Here is a 20,390-nt window from a genome sequence, read left to right as displayed (position 1 = left end):
CATTTTACATTAATTCATTCATTTTTTCCTGCTTATCCTCACAAGGGTTGCAGGTGTTCTGGAGCCTATCCCAGCTGTAATTGATGCTATTTATTTGGTTTATTTTGTTACTTTTTTGCACTTTCATGTCATTTTTATTTTTTTTGCTGAAATGCAAGTCATTTAAAAATTATTCTTTGTAGTTACATGGTCATTTTTATTTCTGTTTATTTTCTATTTTGTAACACTTTTACTTTCTAGAATTTTACAAATTCCCCACTGAGGGACGAATAAAGGCATATCTTAATCTTAATCTTTAAAAAACTTTTATGTCAAACATGTTGAACATTTTATTCTATAACTTTTGTAACATTGCCATTTTAAGATTAAGAGAGGCTTGTTCAAGTGTTGTTCAAGAGGCTTTAAAAGGGGTTTAAGACTGGTCTAAGTTGGGTTTAAGAGAGTTTCAGGAGGGGTGGGTGAAAGAGGTGTTACAAAGATGGTGAAGAAGAGTTGAAGGGGGGTTTCAGGGAGGTTTTAAAAGAATTGAAGGGGATTAACACGGGTAGGGGTTTATTCAAGAGAGGTTTAAGTGGGGTTCAAGAGGGTGGAAGAAGGGTTTAAGAAAGGTTTCAGTGGACTTTATAAGGAATTGAAGAGGGTTTTAAGAGAGATTTTAGACTGGTTTAACATGAATCAGGATATTTTTGGGAAGTATCACAATATCACAATATGACGATGTAAAAGGATATAAAATGTGAATTCAGCAGAGTCTTGGATAAAAAGCTACAAACCCTATGCCATATTATGAAATAGACTTGTCTAAAATGGCAAACATGTATTTATTGGGAAGAAACTGGTTTTCTCTTTGGGCTTTTCCCTTCAGGGGTCACCACAGCAAATCAATCTCCTCCATCCAACCCTGTCTTCTGTATATCTTTCTCTCTCTCTCTCTCTCTCTGATCCTATCCATCCTGGTCACTCCCAATGTGAACCTCGGCATCCTCCTCTCTGCAAACACCAGTTCTGCTTCCTGTCATTTCCTCAGTGGCACTGTCTCTAGACCAAACATGGCTGGTCTCACCACAGTTTTGTATACCTTTCCTTTCATTTTAGCTGAAACTCTTCTATCACACATCACGCCTGACACTTTTATCCACCCGTTCCATCCTGCCTGCACACGCTTTTTCACCTCCTTTTCACAATCTCCATTGTTCTGGACTGTTGACCCCAGGTACTTCAAATTCTCCACCTTCTGTATCGCTTCTCTCATGTCATCTGCAAACATCATAGTCCATGGAGATCCTTGTCTAAGCTCATGTCAGCCTGTCCATCACCATACATAGCAAACAAGAAAGGGGCTCAGAGCTGATCCCTGATGCAGTCCCACCGCCACCTTGAACTCTTCTGTCACACCTCCAGCACATCTTACCCCTGTCTTCCAGTCCTCATACATGTCCTGCACCACTTGAACATACTTCTCTGTCACTCCAGACTTCCTCATACAATACCACAGTTCCTCTCTAGGCACCCATCATAGGCTTTCTCCACATCTACAAAGACACAATACAGCTCCCTCTGACCTTCTCTGTACTTCTCTATGAACATTCTTAAAGCAAATACTGCATTTGTAGTAGTCTTTTTTGGCAACCATACTGCTGCTCACAGATGCTGACTCCTGCCCTTAGTCTAGCTTCAACTACTCTTTCCCATAACTTCATTGTTTGGCTCATTAGCTTTATACCTCTGTAGTTGCCACAGCACTGCACATCACCCTTGTTCTTGAAAATGGCCACCAACACACTTCTCCTCCATTCCTGAGGCATCTTCTCACCACCTAAGATCCTATTGAACAACCCGGTCAGGAACTCTACTGCTACCTCTCCGAGACACTTCCATACCTCCACAGGTATACCATCAAGACCGAGGGCCTTCCCACTTAAGCTAACGTTTCTAATGGATGTCAGTCTCTTCACACATGGATACTTAGTATCCAACCAACTGTAATGCCTGTGCTAGTCATGAAGGAAGATGTAGTCACCCATGCCATTCCAACTTCATACGGAAGATATTTGTATGATACTTTTTTTCACTGCACATCTTCATCAGACATTGTAAAACCTTCCTTATATTAGAGAATTAAAACACAACGTTGTGAAAATACACTCATCCAGCCCACACACAAATATGTGGCGTCCTAAAGGAAGCTAACCTCTGCTAGCTTCTATTCACGCTCTGGACGAGGAGATTCAGTCAGCTTTCACTGGCGTTTGTCACCATGCGGGAGGTCCGCCAAGTAAATACTTCCCCACACGAAGGCTCCTTTTCACCACGACTGCATTTCATTCATCTCATGTATGAGAGTCTGTAAAGGCAGGGTTGCTTACCGTCATCGTCCTTGTTGCTGGCGTTGTTGGGACTGTGGCGCATCCTGTCCCCTCGTACCGCCGGAGTCAGCTGGGCCAGCGCTCCCGGGTCGGCCGCTAGCCACGAGGGCTCGCTCATGTCGGGCTCGTCTTCGCTGCTCACTGAGACGTCATCCTGGCCAGGGCACACAAACAGGAAGTGGTCCCGTCAGGTGGTAAAAAGCTGACATATTGGCTGGTTAGCCAATATGAATATCTTTAATATTCAGTTCAGATATGTATCATCCTTTTTATTTGTTATTTTTAATATTATTCAATCATAAATGATTACATATTTGTATATTATATATAAATCATTCTATACTGTAATAAATGTTTCAATAATATTTACCAAATATATTATTTCTTTATAAATACAAACAATAATATTTATAATATATATAATAATATAAAAATCATATTTATGATAAACTTATTATAAAAATACATTTGGGTTTTAGCAACAAACAAAAACAAACAAACGTTTTTTTATTTACATTTTCTCGTAAAAACAAAAACAAAAACTGGGGACTTTATGTTACAGGCATTGCCTGAGAAAGCTTTTTTTCTGATAAACGTACGACTTTGAATTTTTTCTCCAATGTGGCGCCCGTCATATGTTTGTTATGTTTCAATGAAAGATGAAAGCGTCACCATTGTTGTTATTTATGATTATGACTGACATGATGTCATTGAATAATCTCTATTTTCTTGGAGCCTGATAGTCTTTGTCTTCAATGAATGAAAGAGATTAAATCAGATAATTAAAATCCTTGTATCTTTAATGACAGTTTGTTGGATTATAGTACTGATCATAGTATGAATGCAAACAGCGACAACACCCTGCAGCGCTGACCCATATCTGTCCATGAAAGTGGCGCCCCTCACAGGGAGTTCCCCAGGAGCGTCACCATGGATTATCCTCCTCATCCTCGCGGCCCACAAACCCTGACGACACAACGAGAAGACCTGCTGAGTCGTCACAACTGCCACGCGTGTCAAAGGTGTCCAAATCAGTGGCCATTCAAAGCATCGCCCTCTGGTGGTTAATGAGGACCTGAGCAAAGTCTTTTCGGGAATGACAGGTTGACGCTCAGCTAGAGGGCGCCGGTGAGAGGCATAAAGACACTACAGTGCAGCCGGGAAGAATTAAGCACCTCTTTGCTCGCCTATTTTTTACTGATGGAAGATTGATAAAAGTGAGGCTTTGAGAAATGCCTAAAAGGAGAATTTTCAGTTACAACACAGAACACCTGTTTACAGCCTTCTAAATACGTTTTTTAAACATTATTAGAGCCCTCTGGACATGAAATAACACCCCTATAGTCACATTTACACTCCTATTCCCCAATACAGTAGACATGATAACAGAATGTCAGACATATGAGGCATCAAAAACCTGTCTACCACCTTCTAAATACTCTTTTTTACATTATTAGAGCCCTCTAAATATGGAATACCAAAAATAAAGGATATCAAATACGTAAAAAATTACATAAATAAAAACAACAAATATTCCACCAAATAATGTCAAGATAATAAAATGATAGGGCGTGTCCAATCCGTGACACCTCGGAAGGGGAGGGATTAACTTGGGTGGTTGCAATTCACCATTAAAAAGGAGAGAAAAAGAAGCAGCTCCACTGGCAAGGTTAAGTGTGCACTTAGTTCCTAAGTATGGAAGTGTGTGCGTAGCAGAGCAACATCCCGATGAAGCCAATCAATCAAAAGGAAGGGTTGTTTGATTCCCCAAACAGGAAGTCCAATGTCTGATGCAGGCATGACAACCATTTCATAAGAAAATCAATCAAGGCAGACGTTCATTATCCCCTCGCTCCGCCTCTTTGTTCTCTTTGTTGTGATGAGCCGGACCCTCGCCACAGGACTGGCATACCCCCCCCTCCCCCCCCCCACCGTTGCTTCCTACCTTCCCTTCCCCCTACTCCATCCCGTCATCCTGCCAACTCCCAGCATCCTCGCTGCCCCATCCTCGTGCCTGCATCACCGACCCCCCACCTTCCTCCACGCCGCACATGCATCCCCCCAGCTCGCATCGTCTTTCCCGCATCAGGAGTGAGCTGCTCCCTCCTTTGTCATGGTGTCGCCACGTCTCCATGGCAACAGGTCACGATAACAAAGATGATTCAGTGGTATCCTTCGTCATCGTCTTTACTAACGTGAGACTGCCATCTTGTTTGTAATGTTCCTGCTGCGATTCACCAAACTTTACATGGAGCACATGAACGCGTCTCACAGCCAAGAAACGAAAACTAGGAATCTGGAATGGCTTATTTCATGAAAAACATGAACAAGGTGGAGCCTTTTTAACATAAACCTTTGCCCATTTCTCATGACTTGGACTGATCTTTCAAGGCACACACAACGCCGTCTTCTTCTTGGGCTATATACACATGGTGTAGACCAAAGGAGAGGTTACACTCATCTTTCATCACAAAGCAAATGTTGGTCTCTACCAGCAGTGGAACATAGGGAAGTTTCAGATAAATAGCTACATATATCTATATCTACAGCTATAGCTATATATATTAGGGCTGTCACATTATTAAAATGTTTAAACGGATTACTCCCTGTTTTCAAATCAATTAATCATGATTAATCACCATGTCTGAAATATGCCCATTTTTACCGTATTTTATTGAGAGAAAGGTCAATTCTAGGGCAGGATTATGTATATTTGTATGTATGAACAGCGCCAAATTAACTGAAAATTTCAATCAAGTTAAGAGATTTACCCAACACTGATTTATGTAAGTCAGCTGGGATAGGCTCCAGCATACCCACGCAACCCTAGTGAGGATACGTGGCACAGAAGATGGATGGATGGTTCCTTTAATATCAGATTATTTGGATCAGACTTGAATTCTTTTATTATAAGCAATGAGGAGTTGCGTTCAATAACACCACATCATTTAAGATGTATTCACATGTGGAGAGTGAATTTTATGGGATGCAGTAAAATGTACTGAGCATTAAGGGTTACAAAGTGAGTGATAAGAATAGCCACTTATTGTTTTTATTTGCATTTCAGTTTTTTTTCTTTTTGAAACCAAGAGTTACGTCTTGGGTCCTGATGAATGCTAAGGGCTACCAGCTCGATACACACTTCACACGATACACACAATTGGCTCAATTTGCCTTTAACTATATGTTATATGTTGTTGTGAGAATAATTAATTTAGAATTAAGAAATAATTAAGATTTAATTAAGAATAATTAATGATATTCATCTACCATACTGCAAAAAAAGTAAAGCTAGCAGTTAGCAACATAACATCTCCGTTATAAGCAGTACACTAAACACACTGAAATAGCATGCTAACAATATCCATTAGTAGCAATGGCTAACCTAGCTTGGCCGCTGAATCCCAACACTCCAATATGACGGCGTCAACAGCGTCTAGCATTGAAGGAATGACAAATATCCAGGTTACTGAAGTTTATAAGCCACACTGTTAGTTGGACATCAAATGTCAACTCTGAAACCTGCGCGGCTGTCCTGGTGCATTCAGGTGCCTATCTTGTGTCGTATTTTAGAATATATTGTCCTTTCCAGTTTATACTTGTTTGTAATTGTGATGTAAACAAGAATAACAAGGGAAAAATGAGATGCAGCTCGATTTGGGGGATTTTTAGAGCAGGCTGGCAGGAGACTCCAGTGGTCAGAGGAGCGACTTGGTGCAAGGGTGCACCGTGTGGGTGACCCCGGATGTAGACCACACATTCACCCATAATAAAGATTGTTGTGATGTTGGAGGTGTCAGTGAAGGCATCTGGCGATCTGTCTAGTGAGGAAGTGTTGCGATGACAAACGGACTAGAGACGTGTTTGTTTTAGAGTTGAGATACATAAATGGTGTTTGAATTGTACTGATGTTGATGTGTTCAGCTTAGAATAAAGTTATGAAGAGGCCACAGAGTCTGCGTGACTTGTGGGGAGCTACACTGTGTTGCCGTCTGTCGTCGTCGGCTTGCCATGATGCGCATGCGTTAATTATGCTAAAAAAAATCAACGTAATTAATGAAATAAATTAGTTACCGCCGTTAACGTGTTATTTTTGACAGCCCTAATATATAACTTTCCCTTTGACACTAATTTAGCTATGTATTTAGCCAAAATGTCTAAACAACAATGCCACAACACCAGCTCACAGTGACATCACAGTCCTTATATGGGCGTGCCCAGCTACACTTCCACATTGACGAAAGGATCTGAGACTTCAGCATGTGATGCAAACATGACACCACAAACTATCATGGGACGCGACGGAACAGCGCCCCTGCTGGTCATACAGATGACGCTTCCCGTCAGTCCCGGGAGAGCGGAGAGTATTTGGTTGAGGTTGGGACTGCATGCTCTCACAGAGATGACTGGAGGCTGCACGGAAGAGAGGAGGACCTTGTCATATTGATAAGACACACACACACACACCCTGCAGCAGTTAGCAGGGGTTCTGGTCAAGGAGTTACACTGACGACTATTGATCGCTGAGAAACCCTGTGTGTGTGTGTGTGTGTGTGTGTGTGTGCGTGTGCAGTGGGAAGGGTGGGATCGTTAAAGCTTCTTTTTAAGAGTCATTTCTCCATGTGACAGCTGTCAAGAGCGTGCCAGAACAGCAGGTGGCGCTAAAAGTCTGAGAGCATGTTTCTGAGCCAACTAGAAGACCGCCAACGCTAAAACAAAATGATCATGTGTTCCTCTCCAGTCCTGCACACATCACCACGGCTCCATCCTCCCGATGGTAGCTGAGTGCATGACTTAGCCCCTGATGCAAACAAACTGCAACCACTTTTGCTTTTTGCACAAGCACCTCTATCCAGATCCTCACCAAGGTGTAGTTTTAGCACGACCTCACAGGAGCTGGATTCATTTGTGTTTTTTTTGCACCAGTTCTTCCAAAAGAACCATGAGCGTCGCAAAGACAGGAGGTAGGCCCACCCGTGCTGCATCTCAACTGGCACACTTGTGTACTTACACGGCCTAAGTGCATTCATACTGCAGTGCAGTGAGTACAGTTCCAAGTGTGCAACGCTGGACCCTGACCACCCTCAAAGGACAGACAAAGAAGAAGAGGTAAGTGTATACGGTATTTACGTTAGTACCTGTGGAAAATCTCATCTTTCTGTTGAACCTTGGAGGCTCCAATTCCAAAAACTCTTTGTCAGCACAAACCAGAAGTGGGACTGAAGCACGAAGGTGAGGCGATAGCGTGGAGCTAATGATTGACTTGCCAGGCACGATGAGGAGCACAGCAGAGGCGCTAAATCAACAGCGGAGCCTTATTAAAAACACTCCAGTCCAAGTGGCACATGTCAGCCTGCCGGTTCCTCGGCCGGCCAGTCGCTCACAGACCACCGGCAGGGTCACGGATGTCAGAGATTAGCGGACCGTCCAACACGCTGAGCCCGCCTTAATCCAGTCAGTCACAAATCTGCCCGAGCACGGCGATTAACCCCTTTCCCTTTGACAGGAAGCAATTCCAGCACAGCATTGCATTCATCCTGGCAAAGGTCAGCGACCGACCAGGCTAGTTTCATGTACGCCACCATGTCGCCTCATGGACAATGTTTAAGGCCAGCCAACGGCAGCAGATATTCTTTTATCTGTCATGTAGAAACACACAGCCAGTTACTTTCAACACGGCAGGGCATGACGAGTGAGTGTCAAAGACGTAAACGTTAGCCGACGTGTGATGATAACCAGCGCAGCCTTTAGCTCCAGGCTAACTCTTGAACAACAGTACACATGGACGCACGAGTCGGATTCTACTTGCTGACAACATGTGACAAAAGCGGCAATGTCTCGGCGAGAACAACGCGAGCGAGTCACATGGTCGCACCCGTCAACCTCACGTTGTACCGAGTGAGAGGAGCAGAGGGGGTGTTTACATACTTGAGCGCGCATGCGTTAAAATTTCCCTTCAACGCATAAACTCCTTCACGCAGCACGGCGAGATATCTTCTCACTTCCTGGTTGCTGTGCAGCGTATTTCAATGAGCGAGATGCAGGGAGTCTTCTCATTAAATGCATTTCTGCCACCTTGTGGCCGGTTTTTCATCTACGTCTTTGGTAAGTTCATCTAGTGCAGAGGTAGGGAACCTATGGCTCGGGAGCCAGGTAGGGCTCTTTTGATGACTGTATCTGGCTCTCAAGCATTTAGCACAATAAAAATGTATGTTTGCTAACATTTTAAAGTAAACATCACAGAAATCACTGTTAAAAATAATATTAAAAATCAAAACTTTCTTATGCATTTTAATTTGTCCATCTATTTTCTACTGCAATATGGCCGACCATATCCATCTTTCTTGATGATATTTTCCAGGTCAAACACCAAAACTTGATTATTACTGGGTAATGCGGTAGTCTACCTCGGTCATTGAGATGTCAAAAAAAACATAAACTTTCCTCCTTTAGTCAAATAGTCACCTAGCTAAAGCTGCAGAACCAAGCCTTTTGATGAAGATGGCCAAAAGAATGAAATACGTGTACTGAATACGGTTCAAAACCATGCAGCAGCAGAAGTTGCATTAATGGCAGCAAGTATTTGATTTATTATTGGACACTGCGCTGTTCACGAAAGTGTGCTGGCCACACCCCATTGGCATGGGGTAGTGTGCCTGGTCTACGTAATTAAAGCCCATTATATCTAAAACTGTTGGTCTTACATACAAATGCACACATTTTATTGCACTCAATGTTTAAAAAATGTATATGGCTCTCACAGATACACATTTTAAAATATCTGGCCTTCATGGCTCTCTTAGCCAAAAAGGTTCCCGACCCCTGATCTAGTGCCTAGTTCATCTAGTGCCTAAACCTGCAAGAAGAGACTGTTGTTGTGGCGATCAAGTCTGACACTTAAAAAATTACTGACACCTAGTGACCATTGTAGACTAATACATTCACAAGTTGAATGGTTAATGACTTATACTGCATTTGATTGTGCTTGACAGTGCTCAATTTGAATGCACATTTTGTATTAATTAATTAATTTTAGGAAAACAGCGATAGAGGGAGTGAGCTATGTGTGAACTGCGACTATTTATTTTTGACAGTGCACGGTCGTCCCTCGCTACATCGTGGTTCAAACTTTGCTCCCTCACTCTATTGCCGTTTTTCAAAAACTCATTCATAAATGATCGCCTGTGCATATTTAAGCAAATTGTACTAATTTGTGGCCTACATTAAGCATTTCCAAGCATAAAGTGGCTGAATGAACTAAAATCCAAACACAAGGCAGAAGAAGCAGTCTAATTGTGAATGCAGTATTGTACGTTGGCCACTAGGTGTCAGAAATTGTTCGATGAGAGACATAAGCCTTGACAAGCAATCCAACGTCACTTCCTGTCCTCCACACATCTGTCCGCCCACCACTTAAGTCCCCCAAGAAACATCATCATCATCAGTTTGTTTTATTTATGCCTTAAATGGCTTATTACACTTACATTGCCGACTATATTGGATAACACCACTGTAAAGCCGTTTAAAGCCGCCATTACAATACATTGATACCTTTATTTACCCAGGCAAGCATTTTAAGAACAAATTCTTATTTACAAATGCAGCCTGAACAAAGAGCAAAAGCACTTTGACGGGAGAGGGGAGTGCTGAAAATAAGTACAACGTGATATAAAATGACAAATATCAATACAGTAAATAGGTACAATACATACAATACAAAAGCATCAAACAACAACATTAAAGCAATTGGCCTAATCAGCAAGTGCATGAGTCAGATGTAATTAGTTGCACGTTTTGTTTAAAGACAGAAAGAGATGTGAAGGCTGAAACTTTTAGAGAGTTTATCCAATTTTGACGGTACGAACTTTGGGGATGGAGAGTTTGATGTGATTACTGGACCTTAGATTGTAAGCAGAGTGAGAAAATGTAAGAGAAAAGAGAGATAGAAAGGTGTGATGCCAAGTATGGTTTTGTAGTTGAGCTGGAGCCAGTGACGGAGCCGTCTGGTATTGGGGACAATATTGGATTGGTATGATGAGACAACAGCCATGGCAGGAAGTACGCTATCAAGGAACTGCTAACGAGCAAAGCATCTTATTGTCTCACTGGGTTAGTGGAAATGACGAGAACAATATCTACCCGGTTCTTCGTTACAGAGCTGAAGGCTATTTGGGGAGAGGTGTGTTGTGTTGACAAAGGTGTGGAGGACCCTTTCACCCTTTGACTTGCAAGAATTTGCAGCTTTATGGTTCTTATCTATTGGGAGTCCACACAGAAACACCTCATTCAGCCACTTTTAGTCGCTCACATGGCATCACCTTGGCATGGAACAATACTGGAGTACAGAGAGTCAGCTTGGATGGGCTTTAGAGTAGTTGGTGTGCAGCAGCAGCCATTGCCCACCCGCTGCCACACACAGCCATTATTGCCTAAATAGCTAGCAACACAAGTGAGTCCAGACTGTGTTCTGTGTTCTTGTTACCGTGCACTGCCTTAATCCTCTTCCACTCCTCCATGATGACATCGCTGGTGGAGCTAGTGGATTTGAGACACCTTGAGGATGGCCCACAGGTGCTCAATACTGGAATTCATCTTCTCCTCAATCAGTGCTGGTAGCACTCGTGCACACTACTGATGTAGCAAATCTAAACTGATGTCCACTGATGACAGTATATCCAAGTTTAACATGCTTTGTGGAATGATGCCATATACAGTACTGTGGATGGATCCACAGCGCGTGCATGCGCATGTGCATGGTCAAAGTGAACCAGCCGCCCCCACACGCACACGCCATCACAGGAACAATGTGCGTGTGTCCACAGTGATGGTGCACAAGGAGCTGGTGCAGTGCCCGTCAGGCGGGGTGCGCGTGAAGTCAAGACCCCCCCCCCCCCCCCCCCCCCCCCACACACACACGGGCTACCTTTGCTATAGAACCACGCGCGTGTGCAGGTGTCGGACGATAAAAGCTTGAGAGGCGGCACGGACACGCGGTGAACGTGCACAAAGCGCGTGCTTACCTTGACTGCTTAGCGATTAGAAGAAGAAGAAGGAGGAGGAGGAGGAGGAAGAGGAGGAAGAAATATACTTTTGTCTGGTCGTTGCTCTCTCCCCTTCACTTGCCTCATTTGTTCGGATTTTATCGTCTTGAAGGATCTCTGCTATTTTCGTCTACGTTCCCTCTGCGCGAGGACGGAGGCTGCGGCGCGCACGACCCTCAAGGCGCTCGCTCTGTGCCTCGCGAGGAGGGGCGTGGCCAATGCACGGACGTCACAGCCAGACAGCGATAGGGAGGAGACCGACAGATGTACTGCAATTACGAAGAAACATCGTTATGTCGTCAATAGGCAATGATATTGATGATTTATCAGCATATTTTCCCGTTGAGGTTGACTGTAATCAAATACACTGATGTTTAATTGTGTCACGAGGGAGGGTGTGGCCTTACAAAACTACCATCATCCGCTACGTTGTTCTAGAAGACACATTTTTATCAAAATAACTACTCTCATTCTTTTTTATGACGTGATTTTTACTTTTTATATTTTACACTTTTAAGTCATTTTTATTTTGTATGCATTTATATTATTGCTTTTACACGATTATTTAACACATTTTTATTTGTATTTTTTAGAGTTATTTTTCTTTTTTGTATTATTATGCATGCCTCCATATATCTATTTAATAATTATTGAAATCAAAGCAAGTAAATCTATTTGTTGTTTTTTTTTTTAAACCGCCTGTCCAAAGTGCACTTTAGAGGAATTTATTCATGCCAACATAACATGCATAACAGCATGCATCCATCTAGCATCAGGACGTGCTTTGCTGGATGATGATCCTGTTGGATGAGACTATTAAACAACTTGACTGGCACGCATGCAGGAGGACGCCAGGCTGCTGTCAGCAGGACAAAAGGGCCCCCTGTTGGCAAAGAGTAGAACTGCAGGGCAGAAATGTTTTCACTCCAAACAGGATACTGCAATAATACAAAATACGCTATATTACCAATAAATGACAGATTCTCTGTCACCATAGCGACGGTCACGTGACAGGCAAATTCTTCGTTGTTATTTCCATATTATTTAATATGAAATATTAATGTTGTCTGTTTGTGGTCAAAAAAGATGATGCAGTTAGGCTTCAAGGCCAACAAGAGACTAGAGTCAAGATTAAAATCACAACATGCGTTTCCTCTGGAGGTACTGGGGTGGGAATGAACCATAATGAAGCACCTCATTCTCCTCCTTTTAATTCTCCAGCCCCCACCCTGTGGGTACCCTCCCCCACCTCCATCCTCTCCATCCTCACCTGCCTGTCAATCATCGTTCCTGTCCCAATAACCTCCATCCGAACAACAATTTGGGAATATTCCCTTTCACTCTCACTTGCTTCCATCCCTCGCCTGACCCCCCCCCCCCCCCCCCCCCCACCACACACACACACACACTGCTGCCAGGAAGCACAGTGCCTCATTTCCTCCTCTTATTGAATTGGGATGGGGGCGGATGCAGGGAGAGATGAAGAACACTAATGGAGCTAGCATGCAGAGGATGTGCACGTCCCAAATGTGCACAACATCCTCCTCTCCTGCGACTGATGTACACACACCTAATCCAGATGTATACACACCACCAGGCCACTTTATTAAGTACACCATCCAATAACAGCTGATGTTAAAAACTCAGCCTTTGTTTATATTACAATGCTCGTTGTCAGAGATGTGTTACACAACAGTTTCCCCCTAAATAAACAATAGCAATCATCATAAAAGCTTCATTAAGTCGAGGGGCCATGTTGGAGGTCACATGTTAAAGGGGACCTATGATGCTTTTTCCATAAAACTTATAAATGGAGTTAGAATGTTGTATACTGGTGTTGAACCATGCCAAGATTTCAGATCACATGATTTGCACATTTGGAAGTGAGCCCTGAAAGACGTTTGGGATGGCTCAAAACGCTCTGTTCCAAAAGGCGTGGTAAAACTGTTCCTTTGTGATGTCACAGAGTGGCGGACTTCCTTATATGGGCACGGCTTTGAGCCATATCAACTCTCTGCCCCCCCAAGCTCTGCTCCTCAGTAAACTTCTAGCCTTGCACAGTATGTCTACCTTCCTTCTCTGCATCATGTCAACCAACTCTCTACCTTTTCCTGTCATGGTTCCAACATTCAAAGTCCCTACTCTCAGTTCTAGGTTCTTGGTGCTCCTCTTCTCTCTCTTCTTACAGACACATCTTCCTCCTTCCACCGGCACCCTGTAGGTGAACAGCACTGATGGCGGTCGTTCACAGGGCCTTGACCGATCCGGTATGGAAGTCTTGTGTTTGATTTGCATAGTTGCTTTGGCAAAATGTTTTCGTCGGATGCCCTTCCTGACACAACCCTCTGTATTTATCCAGGCTTGGGACTGGCACAACCTATGGCTGTATGTTAAAAGCCCACATTTTAAAAAGATACTACTTCTTCTTCTTCCTCTTTTCCTTCATGGGTCGCCACAGCAAACCAATCTCCTCCATCCAACCCTGTCTTCTACATCTGTCTTCTCACTTCACTACATCCATAAACCTCCTCTTTGGTCTTCCTCTACGCCTCCTACCTGGCAGCATCCTTCTACCAATATATTCACTATCTCTCCTCTGGACATGTCCCAACCATCTCAGTCTGGCCTCTCTGACTTTACCTCCAAGGTCTCTAACATGTAATGTCCCTCTGATGTACTCCTTCCTGATCCTATCCATCCTGGTCACTCCCAATGAGAACCTTAGCATACTCATCTCTGCAACCACCAGTTCTGCTTCCTGTCTTTTCCTCAGTGGCACTGTCTCCAGACCAAACATGGCTGGTCTCACCACAGTTTTGTATACCTTTCCTTTCATTTTAGCTGAAACTCTTCTATCACACATCACGCCTGACACTTTTCTCCACCCGTTCCATCCTGCCTGCACACGCTTCTTCACCTCCTTTTCACAATCTCCATTGTTCTGGACTGTTGACCCCAGGTACTTCAAATTCTCCACCTTCTGTATCTCTTCCACTTGGGTCCCTCTCCTTCACACACATTTTAAAAAGATACATCAGGAAAAGTAAATGTAAAAAAACAGAGAGAAAATGTGGCAGAAATTGGAATACCATGACTTTCTTCTGTGTGCAGTCAGATTGGATAGATTATATATACATAAGCACCACCTACACTATGTACCATGTCCATTTAAGACATATAGTATATATAGTATATATACATAAGCACGACTTACACTATGTACTATGTCCATTTAAGACATATAGTATATAGTATACATAAGCACGACTTACACCATGTACTATGTCCATTTAAGACATATAGTATATAGTATACATAAGCACCACTTACACTATGTACTATGTCCTATGTACACTATGTACTATTTAAGACATATTCATTATCTAAATCATTCAACCAATTGCTTGTGAATTCTTGTGAATTTATTATTTCTCTTCAAACAAGCAAAATATGTTCTATCTGATAACTCGGTTAATCAACAAACATTTTGGTAGAATACTTGATGACTAAAATACTGTCTAGCTGCAATGGGAATATAATCTTTCTTTTGGGAGGGTCCGTGTTCATATAACCATAGAAGACAACATTCCATGTGCCTTGAAAGAAGAGTCCCAACCATCTAAAACGGACGCTCCTGTTTAGTGGAAGGCAACGTTTCAAGTCCACGTGAAGTGTCATAGAAGTGAAGCGGTGGGACTGGGTTCCTGTCCCTCTCCTTCTTCTCGGACACCATCGGCCTCTCAGAAAGAGTGCGGTTAAAGCATCAGAGGCACAGCGTTCCCCCCCGACATTGGGCTTTTGTATTTTTGGATGACTGAATGAAATCTGGAAGCTTTCCTAGCTCTACTTTGACAGCTTTCACACTTTAAAGACAGAACGTGAACAGATGTTGGCGTATGTAGTTAGTGTGTGTGTGTGTGTGTGTTCTGGATGTGTGTGCATATGAATGTGTATAGCGCAGTGTGTCGCTGCTAATTAAGTAGATGCTTAAAGCTCCCCCCACCACCACCACGACACACACACACACACACACATACACAAGCAGGTGGGTGGCAGCAGGCAGAGACACAATATGGATCAGAAGCATCCTTGCTGGCTCGGTTGCCACGGTTACAATGATAAACTCGACAGCATCTGAGGTCCGTTTGGAAGCTCCTGGACTTTCCCGGACCTGATGAGATGCCTCCACACCTGAGGTCCTGGTTCCAGTGAGACCCACAAGCCGACTAGGTCCAAATGTTGTTCACTCACCGAGTTGCTGTTGTTGATGCGACGCAGCGACGCATGCTTCATGATGGGCGTGGCACCACCGCTGACAGGATCGCTGAAGTCCAAAATGGCCGACACTGAGCCGGGCCTGTCGCTCTCTGAGGAGGAGGAGACACGTTGCAATTTCACCACAATATTGAAGAAAGCAGTTACAATCATAATAAAGTTATAATCATCCCCACTTCACTTCTTTTTACATTTTGACCGTTAATAATGTTAAAAGGTGACATAAAACGTTTTAATTTTATTTTAAAAATGTTACTTTCGTTGTCCTGACAACAAATGACAATAAAGGACTATTCTACTATTCTATACCAACATCAACAACAACAAAAAAGGCTTGTTTTACATCCAAATAATTTATTTACAAATATAACACCATCAACCATCTACTATTTTCACATTTGGAAGTGAACTGTGTGATTACGTGCCATGTATGTCCAATGTGTAACCTTCTGCACGCTACACCCTTCCATGCTCTCCCACATCCTCTTTCCTGTTATGTTGTCGTGATCCCTGCCAAGCTCTTATCAAATGTACTCCTCACACCTTGGGGCCGTTTTTACGGCTTAAAATTGCCCTGAAGTCAAATGCATTCGTGGTGTTGCCAACATTGCTAGAATCCGCCGTTCGGGGTTTATAAAAAGAAAAAGACGTATTTGGTATTGAAAGAGGTGATAAAGCTTTTATGATGGTTTTCTTCCATCCATCCATTTTCTATACCGCTTATGATAACCCAGCGGGGGTAAAAATATCAAAATGTGACTGACGACAATGTCTACGCTCTTAACTCATTCGCTCCTAAACACGTATTTAAACGTCTTTTACGAGAGGCATAAAGAAGTGATGATGCAACTCCACAATAGAAGAGAGCACGTTTGGTGTAAGACAAAGCGCTTGACAAACCACCAGACTTTTTGCTCCGTAATGCTGAGAATCTTTCCAAAATGTAGAATGACTGTCTTCCTGTGTCCGAGCTCAGCATCAATGGCAGGCTGCCAGAGGCCTGGCTGATGGAGCTCCACCATCCACCACGTTCAGGAGGAGAACGGTTCTTAGCTTTAGCATCGGGGGGGTGGATGTGTCAATGTACAAATGAAAATATTAAATATTAAGATGGATTTCTATAGATTTTGTGTGTTTTAAAAGAGAAATGAATGCGGATGAAATGTTTTATGACTACTGCCCTATGTTTTATGTATTTTCATTTGTACATTTCATGAAGGAACGCTGCACTGCGGCAAATCTTGAATAATAATCCTTTCTGAATGTTCCTAAATAGGCTTTTTTACTCACAAACATTTATAATTTATAACCAGTATCATAAATCAATTAATCTTATTTGGAGCTTACACAAATAAACAAAAACATGTTTCTGTCAGTGTGAGTTTAAGAGCTAATATGCTAATAATAAAGGAAAAAATTCATACAAAACTATGCTTACTTGGTATAGTTGCACATTGAATCGTTCACCACAAAGACATTTACCCTGCTTATAGATCAAAACTTCTATCTGCGATTAATTCTGAGTTAACTATGGACGAAATCTGTATCTTATCAAAATTAATCTAAAATTAAAATAAAATATTTTAATTGATTGACAGCCTCCATATATATATATATACACACACACACACACACACACATATGTATATATGTATATATATATGTGTGTGTGTGTGTGTATATATATATATATATATATATATATATATATATATATATATATATGGAGGCTGTCAATCAATTAAAATATTTTATTTTAATTTTAGATTAATTTTGATAAGATACAGATTTCGTATACATATGTATACATACACATATACATACTTGCATATTAGTACCACAAGGCTGTGTGTTAAGTCCATTCCTCTACTCTCTCTTCACCCACGACTGCAAACCCAAACATGGATCCAACGCCATCATTAAGTTTGCAGACGACACTACAGTGATTGGCCTCATCAACAACAACGATGAGTCGGCCTATAGGGAGGAGGTGGACTACCTGGCTGCGTGGTGCGATGACAACAACCTACGACTCAACACAACAAAAACAAAAGAACTCATTGTGGACTTCAGGAAGAATGCTGCCATGCATCCACCAATCTACATCAATGGTGAGCTAGTGGAGCGTGTGGCCAGCTTCAAATTCTTGGGGATCCATATCTCACAGGACCTCTCCTGGACTACCAACTGCTCCAGCCTGGTCAAGAAGGCTCACCAGCGCCTCTTCTTCCTGAGGACCCTGAAGAAGAACCACTTATCTTCAGACATCCTGGTGAACTTCTACAGATGCACAATCGAGAGCATCCTAACCAGTTGCATCCCAGCCTGGTATGGGAACTGCTCTGTCGCGGACCGGAAGGCATTGCAAAGAGTAGTGAAATCTGCCCAACGCATTGCCGGAGCCCCACTTCCTGCCATCGGGGACATCTACAGGAAGCGTTGTCTCAGGAGGGCATCACAAATTGCCAAAGACTCCTACCACCCAGCGCACAGACTGTTTGCCCTCCTACCCTCAGGGAGGCGCTACAGGAGTTTACGGACACAAACCACCAGGTTCAGGAACAGCTTTTTCCCAACAGCTGTCTCCCTGTTGAACTCTGCCCCCCACTGACCACCCCTTCCACTACTTACATCCCCCGCTGATCTATGCCCTCCCCCATCACTTCATTGCACTACTTCATTGCACTATTGTACATATTGCACTATTGTACATATTACTGTAATATCTTTTGCATTCATACATCATACTGTTTATAATGTATATAATCTGAAATAGCCATACTCTAGTACCCTAGTCACTCCATTGTAATACTGTATATATTACTGTTATTATATATTGTCACACCCATACTGTTTATAATCTGTATAATCTACAATAACCATATTATAGTCATTTATATCCCTGTACATATCCTCACTGTATTATAGTCATAGCCTGTCATAGTCTTTTTTTACATAGATCTGTCCATATCTTTTTTCCACATTTACTTAATACCAAGGTACTTATATAATTGCACTTCTGGTTGGATGCTAACTGCATTTTGTTGCCCTGTACCAGTGACATGAGCAATAACAATAAAGTTGAATCGAATCTAATCTAATATATATACATATATATGCATATATGTATATATGTATATACATATTGGTATATACATATACACATATATGTATATACATATATGTATATATGTATATACATATTGGTATATACATATACACATATATGTATATACATATACACATATATGTATATACATATATGTATATACATATTGGTATATACATATACACATATATGTATATACATATATGTATATACATATATATACACACATATATATATACACATATATACATACACACATATACAGTAAACCTCGGATATATCGAACTCGGATATATCGGAAATTCGCTCACAACGGACAGATAAAAAAGAACCGATTTTTCTGTAATGCATTTCCAATAAAAATTCATTGCATATATCGGATTTTTTATAACGGATTTCGCCTATTTCAGACAAAATCTCCAGTCCCGTTCCAATGCATTTCCATTAAATTTCCCTCGCATATATCGGATGGCCGCATCGTGGCGCTCCGAATCGTGACAGGCCGCTATACGACGTCATTTGCAGCGTTTGCAGCGTTGCCTGCGCGTCCAGGTACATTGGAAACATAGTCGAGGAAGTGCCTTTTTATAACGGATAAAATCCGATTTACGCATATACCGGATATAAATCGGATATATGCGTAAAACGGACATTTTCCGGTATACGCATATAACGGATTTCGCTTATATCGGACAAAACCAGTGGGAACAATTGAATCCGATATATCCGAGGTTTACTGTATATATACACACATATATACAGTGCATCCAGAAAGTATTCACAGCGCTTCACTTTTTCCACATTTTGTCATGTTACAGCCTCATTCCAAATTGTATTAATTTAATCTCTTACCTCAAAATTCTACACAAAATACTCCATTATGACAATGTGAAAAAGTTTTTTTTGACTTTTTTTGAATTTATCAAAAATAGAAAACTAAGAAATCACATTTACATAAGTATTCACAGCCTTTGCCATTAAGCTCAAAATTGAGCTCTGGTGCATCTTTTTTCCACTGATCATCCTTGAGATCTTTCTACAGCTTAATTGGAGTCCACCTGCAGTAAATTCAGTTGATTGGACATGATTCGGAAAGGCACACACCTGTCTATATAAGGTCCCACAGTTGACTGTGCATGTCAGAGCACAAACACCAAGCATGAAGTCAAAAGAACTGTCTGTAGACCTGCGAGACAGGATTGTCTTGAGGCACAAATCTGGGGAAGGATACAGAAAAATTTCTGCTGCTTTGAAGGTCCCAATGAGCACAGTGGCCTCCATTATTGGTAAATGGAAGACGTTTGGAACCACCAGGACTCTTCCTAGAGCTGGCCGGCCTTCTAAACTGAGCGATCGGGGAAGAAGGGCCTTAGTCAGGGAGGTGACCAAGGCCCCGATGGTCACTCTGTCAGAGCTCCAGCGTTCCTCTGTGGAGAGAGGAGAGCCTTCCAGAAGGACAACCATCTCTGCAGCAATCCACCAATCAGGCCTGTATGGTAGAGTGGCCAGACGAAAACCACTCCTTAGTAAAAGGAACATGGCAGCCCGTCTGGAATTTGCCAAAAGGCACCTGAATGACTCTCAGACCATGAGAAACAA

General features: G+C 42.2%; 1 protein-coding gene across 2 annotated transcripts in view; it reads right to left on the bottom strand.

Annotated features, from left to right (window-relative positions):
- LOC131104092 (nucleolar protein 4-like) overlaps nucleotides 1-20,390 on the bottom strand; it is a 54,922-nt gene that overhangs the window by 24,339 nt on the left and 10,193 nt on the right. For both annotated transcript variants that reach the window (XM_058050877.1, XM_058050878.1), the window contains 2 exons: nucleotides 15,659-15,774; nucleotides 2,367-2,520 (listed from right to left, as the gene is read on the bottom strand). In XM_058050877.1, the coding sequence (XP_057906860.1) occupies nucleotides 2,367-2,520; nucleotides 15,659-15,774 (270 nt within the window). The remainder of the gene's footprint in view (nucleotides 1-2,366; nucleotides 2,521-15,658; nucleotides 15,775-20,390) is intronic.

Source organism: Doryrhamphus excisus, chromosome 16 (assembly GCF_030265055.1).
Source record: "Doryrhamphus excisus isolate RoL2022-K1 chromosome 16, RoL_Dexc_1.0, whole genome shotgun sequence".
NCBI lineage: Eukaryota > Metazoa > Chordata > Actinopteri > Syngnathiformes > Syngnathidae > Doryrhamphus > Doryrhamphus excisus.
This window is presented reverse-complemented; position numbering and strand designations above follow the sequence as displayed.